Below are 10,049 nucleotides of genomic sequence, written 5' to 3' on the forward strand. Positions count from 1 at the left end.
GTCTGAGCAGAGAACCATTTAAGAAGTCCCGCTTGAATGTAATAGAAGAACCAAGAGAATGATTGGCATTGTTACCATAGACTGGAGCAGAATTCTCTGCTTGTTCCCTCCTCCGCATTTTTCCTGCAGTGTCTCAATTGTAAATTACACGGCAACTGATGAATAGAAAATGCCAAAGTGGTTAACCAGCATTTTTCACATTGGTGACCTACATACCGTTGGCTTTTATAGCGACCCACCTGTCTGAGCACACGTCTCCAGGCCTGGGATTAACTCTGCGCGCCCCACCTGTGAGGAAGGGAGAAAAGCCAGGAAAAAAAGGTTTTAAATGAAAAAGGTGACATATGTCATAACAGCCAGTCTTATTCAAATGTAATTTTTAAACCAACGGAAATAAACCAAACCTGGGTGGGAAGACCAAACGAACTCTAAGATGTAAAATATGACGTTGTGGTATAAAATAGCGGTAAGAGATGTAAGGGTTATTCAGCTGGTTTGAAATGAAACTGAGGCATACATAAACTGTATTAGAAGACATTCTTACTGGTCATTCCCAGTGAAGCTGCTCTGTTAGTGCCTCTGAACACAGGACCACACCCTGCTGCACTGCGACTATGAATCATACACATAAAAAAATTTCCCCAAATACAAATGATCATGCAGCAGAAGGATAAATGTCCAAGTTGAAAGAGTTTTCTTTGAATATGGCAAAGTGTATATTCACTAACAGTCTTTTCATTTCTAAAAATTCAGTTTGTGTGTGTGTCTGTGTGTGTGTGAGAAACTGTGTTTGCTTTAAATCTGTCTCACTGCAAAATACAAAAACCAGTAACTAATTTGTGAGGGACTTTAAGCCCCCTACTGTTTTTGCATGTTGTCTGGCAGAGGAAATCACTGGTATGTGACCCTAAGTGGAAAGGATGCAGGTGCTTGAGCACCTACTAGGACTGTTGTGTTTTGTGTGCATGCGTGTGTGTGTGTGCGTGTGTGTGTGTGTGTGCGCGCGTTTTTAATGTTTGCATGTCTGCTTTCTTCACAGGAGATGGCGATACGGGCGCTGAAGCAGACGGGCAGCAGGAACATTGAAGCAGCTTTAGAGTACATCAGCAAGATGAGTTACCTCGACCCTCGGAATGAGCTCATCGTACGTGTCATCAAGCAAACTTCCCCAGGTATGAATACAGCCTCATGTCAGCAAATTGACTTGGCTAGTAGATTTTAGTTTCTCTTCACTACATGTATTTAAACGATAACAAAAAGTTCCTCCTGCACCTTCTAGGAAAAGCTGGCATGCCAAATTCAATGGACCACCGGCCTGCATTGGAGGCTTCAGGTGAAGCAGGTGCCATGCCTCCGTATCATCAACTGGGGAATTCTATGTATGACGGAGCAAAAGGTTATGCCCCTGAGGGTGAGATGCCCAGACCATATATGAATGCTCCACCTGTTATGAACTACATGATGCCCCCATCTGGTGCAGCACAGGTCACTGGAATGGGAAACCCATTGGGTCGGCCTCCCAGTATGGGTACCTATCCATCTGTTATGGCCACCCAGAGCAACCCAGGCAACACTATGTACCCCCCAGGGGCACAGCAGAAGGGCTACCCTGGCAGTATGGAGCAGCATGGGCCTATGATGAGCTACAATGTCCCTGGCCAGCCTTTACAGCTCCAGCCACAACCACCAGGTGGCCCTGTCCCAGGCCCACACTATGACTACAGCCATGCCAGGACACACATGATGGAGTCTGCAGGCTATGGAGTCAAGAGGACCCCTTCCTTCCAAAACAAGATGCCACCGCCCCCCATGTCACCCACAGATAATTATGTCAATATGCAAGGGAAAGGAGGCATGGGTCAGAATGGGCCAGCGGGAGGAGGTGGAGGATATCCTGCTAACCTGTACCTCGCCCCTCACTCTCACCCTCGACAGGCCAGCCCCACCTCACACCAAGTCCACATGATGTCCCGTTCCCCAGGTGCTGTGGCCATGGTCCCTGACTTCTCAGATCTGCCCCAGGGCTTGATGACACCTTCTAGGGCCAGCCTCAACTTGGACCTCTATGAGCACCCCTGGGCAGGGCCGCCAGGTCCTGAAGGGGCCCCTCAGTCCAGACAGCCACAGCCCCAGGGCCCATTCAGAGGTGAAGTGCGTGTCCCCAGCAGAACTAACTCCTTTAACAGTCGCTCTGCAGGCCCAAATGCTGTCCGGCCTGGGATGGCTGCACCACCTGCTAATGGGAAACAGGAGCCTTCTTTGGGCCCCCCTAATACCATCACAGCTGTAACATCCCCACCCATCCAACAGCCTGTCAAGAGTATCCGTGTAATGAGGCCAGAACCTAAGACAGCTGTGGGACCATGTCACCCTGGCTGGATGACTGCTCAGGCCCAGGATGCATCAGAGCCTCTGCCCTACATGCCAGAAGAAACATACCCGCTCGAGCCTGCTCAGGAGCCACGCTGTCCACCACCACCCTACCCCAAAAACCTCCTAATGTCTGGGGCGGCAGGTGAGACAGGGGCCCTGGAAGGAGCTGCAGGTGTGTGTGGAGCTCAGGACCTCAACAACCCTGCTGCAAGAAGTACTCACAGTGGCAGCGGAGGGAGTGGAAAGGCTGAGGAGAGCCAGCCAGTGAAAGAGAAGACAAAGATGGGGAAGGGAGAAAAAACAGTGAAAGACAAGAAGCAGATCCAGACATCCCCTGTTCCCGTGAGGAAAAATGGACAAGATGAGGAAAAGAGGGAGTCACGTATCAAAAGCTACTCACCTTTTGCCTTCAAGTTCTACATGGAGCAGCACATAGAGAATGTGATGAAGACCTACCACCAGAAACTCAACCGCAGGCTTCAGCTGGAACAGGAGATGTCCAAGGTAAGACAAGATGAACATTTTTCATCCTGCACTGCATTAGATAAGTAAAATGCAGAATGTATATAATAGAAGCAAATGATTTACTGTGAAGATTAGGCTGTCTTGAACAATCTCTGAGTATTTACAAATTCATTTCAAAGTATATTTAAAGAAACCTAAGCTGATGATAAAAAAAATCATAAAAAAGCCCATCAGTGTGGTTTGGGAAATGCTCAGGATTCAAGATTGAAGAAAAATTTTAATGCCTAAAAAATGACCTGTAAAGCCTTCAGGTTTTTAGGTGAGAACTATGATGGGCACAGAGAAGTGACGTACAAGAGCTTGTCATGCCAACAATTCTCCCTCAAGACTTTGCTGTAGACAGTAAGATCTTTGTCTCAAAATGACTTCACATTTGTGTTTGATGTGTTTGTCCTGAATCAGAACTTTGGCCTCTGCATTTAAAATGTATTTATTTTTTTGTTGCTGTGACCTAAAGGCATTCTTAGAATAGAAAAAAACACCACAGCCAGACCCAGACAGTTAAGTCATGTAATGAGTTAAACAAGCAGTAAAGGTCAAGTCACTGAATTCAGCTCAAGCCTCATTCCTTGGTCATTATTAGTCAGTGTTGAAAAATGATCTCATCCTTAAACTATTTCAAAGGCTGCTTTTTAAGAGGTTGCATAGCCGTTATGTCCTCCCTTTACTGATCCTCTTCAACCTCTCTTCTTCTTCCTGTCCAGGCCGGCCTTTCCGAAGCAGAGCAAGAACAAATGAGGAAGATGCTGTACCAGAAAGAGTCCAACTATAACAGGCTACGCCGTGCCAAAATGGACAAGTCCATGTTTGTCAAAATCAAGACGCTGGGCATAGGTGCTTTTGGCGAAGTATGTCTTACACGTAAAGTCGACACTGGTGCACTTTATGCCATGAAAACACTGCGCAAGAAAGATGTCCTTAATCGTAACCAGGTGAGTTTATGCATTTTTACTACACTCCTTTTGCCTTTTCAGTTCTGGCCTGTGCATTTTCACCAGGTGTATAAAAGTATTCACACATTTTTTTCTATGTTTGTAGAACAGCGCTTCAACACATTTGTGTCTTTGTGGACACTACTGATTGTGATAAGATGTTATGCAACAGGCTAAATCAGGATTATCGTTACGCAGGTGGCTCACGTGAAGGCAGAGCGCGATATCCTGGCGGAAGCGGACAACGAGTGGGTGGTGCGTCTCTACTACTCCTTCCAAGACCGTGACAGCCTCTACTTCGTCATGGACTACATCCCCGGCGGAGACATGATGAGCTTGCTCATCCGAATGGGGGTCTTTCCCGAACTTCTGGCACGCTTCTATGTGGCAGAGCTGACACTAGCCATCGAGAGCGTACACAAGATGGGCTTTATTCACCGTGACATCAAGCCAGACAACATCCTCATTGACCTGGATGGACATATCAAGCTGACAGATTTTGGTTTGTGCACAGGCTTCCGCTGGACACACAACTCCAAGTACTACCAGAAGGGTGAGACACTTTTATCTGAATATACAGACATACAAATACATGCTCCCTCAACTACGAAGACACCGTGTGTGGATTTAGTGTGTTGATGTTTGTGACATGCGCAAATACAAACATGCACACAATTTCCGTTGGACTCTTGTACAACTCATGCTTGGTGATTTCTAATAGAGAGAGTTCAGGTTTTGATTGTGTTTTCTCAAACATTGTGTTCAGGGGAAAATTAAATGAACATGTAGGTGCATTCAGACTTTACAGGTACCAAATTTGAGCAGTTGCCAAGAGTACTGTCAGTTGTCCAGGTTGTTAAATTTGAATTTCACCAGGCAATGTGGTATGTGGTCCTTCTCTTTGTGGGGTTTTAAAACATCTGCTCTCACCTTCTGTCTTCAGGGAGCCACATTAGACAAGACAGCATGGAGCCCAGTGATTTCTGGGACGATGTATCCAACTGCCGGTGTGGCGACCGGCTGATGACACTGGAGCAACGCGCCAACCGACAGCACCAACGCTGCTTGGCACACTCCCTGGTGGGGACGCCCAACTACATCGCCCCCGAGGTGCTCCTGCGCAAAGGTGTGTGAGAATAAAAAGCATAATTACTGCACAGTATCTGATGACTGACACACCTTTGATTGTACTGGATGTTGTGTTCTAAGAAAGCATTTAGACAGTTGACCTGATGTGCGTGTTGTGTGCAGGTTACACACAGCTGTGTGACTGGTGGAGTGTGGGAGTGATCCTGTTTGAGATGCTGGTGGGACAGCCGCCTTTCCTTGCCCCCACGCCCACTGAGACTCAGATTAAGGTCAGTGAAGAGGGAGGATGTCCCTGCTTTTATTTTGAATTTTAATTGGTGACCTAATGAGTCAGTGACCGGATCAGATCAGCTGCAGCAGACCAGGACAGTTAAACAGTGGCAGATTGCATTTGCTGTCCTTTAGACGTCAAATTAGGAGCTCTTCATTTCCTCCTTCTGTTCACTTTGCTTGACTCGGTAAGAGCAATTAAATTCAATGGCACAAAAAAATGACACAAAGACAAGTGGATGAAAATGCAGCCTAAACCATGAGTAGGAAATTCTGTGAACAATAGAGAAGAAGAATGAGATAGCATGGAATTACAGTCAACTTAGGTGACAGCAGCTGGAATCCAATTAAAAGTACATCCAGTAAATGAGCAGTCATTGAGTCTATTGCAGTACGGCCCACTGTATATTTACAGCTGCACAGATGTTTTTGGAAACACAATAATCTGGCTGTAAACAATTTCACTATGAGGTTTATGCTATAGCTTTTCATGAGGTTCATCTGTTTTTCCACAATCTTATATACCTTTGATTGTATTGTGGAAAAACACAATACAACGTGTTGTGTTTTTCTCAGCTACTGTTCTCAGCTCCAGAACAGTAGCTGAGTGGACCTTGTAGAGACGTTGTCTTACTCAGATCCTGTTGTCAGTGTAGATATTGACTTTAAAGCTGAAGTCAAAACTGTTGCATTGAATTTCTCCAATTATTAAGTATGTATACAAGAGCTGGGTCATATTTTACTGTTGATTTAACTTCATGCATTGTCTCGCGGCTCTGCAGGTCATTAACTGGGAGAGCACGCTGCAGGTGCCCGCCCAGGTCAAACTGAGCCCAGAGGCTGTCGATATCATCGGTCGCCTGTGTTGCTCTGCAGAGGATCGCCTGGGTGCCAATGGCGCTGGTGAGATCAAGGCTCACCCCTTCTTCTCCCAGGTGGATTTCTCTAGCAATCTGCGGCAGCAGCCGGCCCCCTACCGGCCCAAGATCGCCCACCCAATGGACACATCCAACTTTGACCCAGTGGAGGAGGAGGGTGGTCCCGGTGCATGGAGTGACAGCGGGGACAGCACCCGGGCTTTGGATGCTCTCTGCTCCCCTCATGGGAAGCACCCAGAGCACGCCTTCTATGAGTTTACCTTCCGCAGGTTCTTTGACGATAACGGCTGCCCCTTCCGCTACCCTAAACCGCTCGAGACAAGCGAGGTGTCGCTAAGCATACCTGGAGCCATCGGAATGGGCCCAGACGAGGAGGAGGAACAAGAAGAAGAGGACGAGGATGAGGAAGATGAAGAGGAAGAAGGAGAGCAGGAGGAGGGGTGTGAGCCCGTGTATGTGTAGAGCTGCGTGCTGACAGTCTTCCTGAGTGGCTCGTGTCTCTTACCTGCCCTTGTCATTCAGCTCATGACCCTCCCACCTATCACTTCTCTTCTCATGTATATGTAGAGGTGTGCATGTGTCTCTGTGATTGTTGAACTGCAAGAACAGGGTAGATGAACACTGCCCCCTTGTGGAATGCATATATACAAAACATCCCCCTCATCTGGGACCAAGAAACGGCAGGTGTGAGCACCCACATCGAGGGTGAAGCGTAGGTGGTCAGGAGAGCAGGACTCAGACACTGTACTGGTCGAAAGGAGATTCTGGTTCTTCCAGGAGCCTCTTGTCCCATTCCTTCCACCTTTGGTCTTACGGACAATTAAAACACCTCCACAGTGACCTTCAGACACAGGATCTACTTCCTGTTCTAACTGAGCTGCTTTACACTCAAATATTTGACACAGCAATGTGAAGAGTGGAACCAGTTTACTTGTTGATTGCGCCTGTTTTCACAGCTGCTGCAAAATAAGCTACAAAGACACGCACGCACACACACACGCACACACAGCTCAGTAGTGTAGGGATGTTGGATTTCAGGTTGATTTCAGTGTCTATATTGAGGTTTCAAGAGGTTGGCTCACACTAGGTGGACAAAGAAATTCTTCCAGAGTCCTTTGACACACACTCAGCCACAAAAAAAGAGTTGCATTCTTGTGGTGTGAGAGAAAAATGTGTCCTTTTTTTTTTTTTTGCAGCAGTTTTCAGAATGTTATATATCCACACCTGCCTCATTTTGTGCCAACTTCAGCTCAGTGTAATGTTTTGGAGCCTGATGCTTTTTAACTCAGTTTTCTGTTAGAAATATTCTTGTGTTGTTAAAATGCTTCCAATCACAGAGTTTCTGTCCTAACTTGGCTCTAAATTGGACTCTAAAAGTCAAGCCAGGTTTAGTTTGCAGTAAATTCTTCTCTTGAGTTAGATCAGATGAAAGAAGCTCTTGTATTGAAATTATACTATCTGTTTACTGTGGGGCACGTTGCTAGCACTTCACATATTTTCTCAGTCTTCAAGAGAATTAAGAGAACCCCCCTGATCTATACAGGATCCGTTGGGTCAGATTAGGCTTAGTTAGTTGGGTTGGACTGAGAATCAAAGCTCCAAATACACACACATATTCACCAAGATGCACACTTGTACAGCTATTTAGCAAAGATCAGTCTGACAGTTGTAACTTTGTAAATTGTAACTTAACCAATCTCCTGTGATCTGGAGGATATCATGAAAGAAAAACAACAAAACAAAGCAACATGTCCTTACAACAGCCAAACATGTGATAGTATGACTATGTGCAATACAAAAAAACATTATATATAGTTTTCTAAACACTTACTATCCTTTTAAAAATTTAGTTCTGAAATGTACAAATATATTGGTTTATATAAATATATATATATATATATATATTCTCTTTTCAGTTACATCATGCTGCTTATTATTGTGTTTAATATTATTTACATTATTATTATAATTGTTATTACATGTTTTGTTTTTTTTGTGGTTGTGGTGAAAGAAGTGTCGACTTAAGTGTGTCTGGGGTTTGAAAGTAACGAGCTGAGTGCCTTTCTAACTGAATATCAGAGTGCGTGACGCCACTCGACGACGAGCGTGGGGGTGTGGATGATTCGAAGGTAGGCTCTTCTCCTGCTGCAGCCAGGCTGGCCCTGAGTGTAGAGGAGAGGAGTCAGAAGTGTTTCTGTTTCAGAGAGAGAGATGGAATCGAGTTAGGAGATGAAGAGCAGGGAGGAAAGTTGGCTTCGGGAAATTCAGAGGAAAAAAAGAATATGAATATGAATAGCTTTCTCTATTTGCAACTTCAACAAAGAGTTAGTGTTTTGGTACACGTTCTTTTATTTATCCAAAATGACCACAAGTTCAAGTGTTTGTGTGTATAACTCTGTACTTTTTACTACAGACCAGTGACATGTTGTGTGTTGGACTGCTGCTCATCAGATGACGCTAACATCCAGTACATTCTTGCTTACAGACAATCAGCCAGCAATTCTGCCGAATTGAACTGTTTGGTAAATTAATCCCAAACTTTCCAGGAGTATTCTAAATTTCTCTCGATGACTGGGGACGCTGAAGAGGTCACAGCTTTCGAGCGATTCTGTGTGGATAAGATTTGTTACAGTTGATTTTTGTTGTTTTGCATTTTTCCCCTGTAAACGTGCCTTAACTAACACGAGCAACACAATGTTAAACGACTGCCTTCTTACTTTGGTCATAATTTTCAGAGACTTCTTATACCTGTTGTTATTCTTGATTGGGGGAAGGCAACAGAGCGTGCTCTATTTCACATCAGCGCTTGCTGTGCTTACACACGACAGTCACTCTTTAATTTAGAATGAGCAGATCAGATTTTCAACTAAAAGTCAACAATCAACAGTGCAATATTACTGCAATATTATTAAAAAATTGAAAAATAGCAGGAATGCTGTTTTGCTAATCTAGAGCTTTGTTTATTGTAGATTTTATTTATTAATTTTTTTTAATGAATCAAATTTTAAATTGGAGTGCACGGATGGGTCAAGACCGTCTTTAACCATGATTTAAAAAAAACATACAAAGATGACAATTACAAAGTTATTTACAACATGATCATACGCACAGTTTTGACATGTTAAGAATATTACAGTAATGGTCAATACACAGCATTCAGATAGCTTTTTTTCAGTTATTATTTTTGTGCAACTGTTTTAGTTGCTATGCATTGTTTTAGGAAAGGGAAACAGGGTTTTCACCACTGTACAGTGTTACATCTCAGGTGTTGTTTAAACTTCGGAAGCTGCTCCTTGGTTGTTTTTTTTTGTTTTTCTTTCTCCAGACCGAAGTGGATAGTTCAAAGTTCAAATTTCACATCAGATTTAATCATCTGTTGCATTGTTCAAAACATAGTTTAGCTATTTGTTATGACTGTGTCCAGTGGTGGTTTAAGGTAGAGTAGCAGCATTGTGTGTGTAAACACAGCCAAAGTTTTGTCTGCGAGCTGATAAAATGTGATCCATCACAGATGATGTGGTGATGCATCGCCTCACTGAGATTGTCACTGCTCTGTTGCTGTTTCCCCCTTCATTTTGTTCTCTCTCAGCTGGTCCAGACATCTAACACTTCTCTAAATATCATTGACTGGATTGCCAATCCACACTGACCAGGATGAACTGCTCCTTTAACAAAAAAGATAAAACAAAACAAAAAAAGCTTTATAATTACAGCCATGGCTCTCTGCTGAGTGTGTGAGTGCCACAAAGTGTGTGAGGTGTTTCTTGGATATGTTTTGTTTTTAAGGTTTGAGAGTAGTGACTGACAATCTTTGACTGACTTTATGTCCTCTGTTCTGATTTCTTCTCAAGACTTACTCATGTATCCTTTACATTTTGTGTTTTTACTCTACAAAGTCTTTGCTTGTCTTTAATGTGTGATAAAATTCTGTTACTCTTGAATTTATATTTATACAGATATACATATTTTTTGGAACCTTTCC

General features: G+C 44.0%; 1 protein-coding gene across 1 annotated transcript in view; it reads left to right on the forward strand.

Moving 5' to 3' along the window:
* lats2 (large tumor suppressor kinase 2) overlaps positions 1-8,345 on the forward strand; it is a 25,306-nt gene extending 16,961 nt beyond the window's left edge. The window contains exons 3-9 of the mRNA XM_005745290.1: positions 1,040-1,172; positions 1,280-2,877; positions 3,603-3,830; positions 4,029-4,383; positions 4,774-4,956; positions 5,082-5,188; positions 5,972-8,345. Of these exons, the coding sequence (XP_005745347.1) occupies positions 1,040-1,172; positions 1,280-2,877; positions 3,603-3,830; positions 4,029-4,383; positions 4,774-4,956; positions 5,082-5,188; positions 5,972-6,529 (3,162 nt within the window). The 3' untranslated portion in view covers positions 6,530-8,345. The remainder of the gene's footprint in view (positions 1-1,039; positions 1,173-1,279; positions 2,878-3,602; positions 3,831-4,028; positions 4,384-4,773; positions 4,957-5,081; positions 5,189-5,971) is intronic.
* Positions 8,346-10,049: the final 1,704 nt, after the last annotated feature.

Source organism: Pundamilia nyererei, unplaced genomic scaffold, assembly GCF_000239375.1.
Source record: "Pundamilia nyererei isolate P.nyererei 1_Seehausen unplaced genomic scaffold, PunNye1.0 scaffold00157, whole genome shotgun sequence".
NCBI lineage: Eukaryota > Metazoa > Chordata > Actinopteri > Cichliformes > Cichlidae > Pundamilia > Pundamilia nyererei.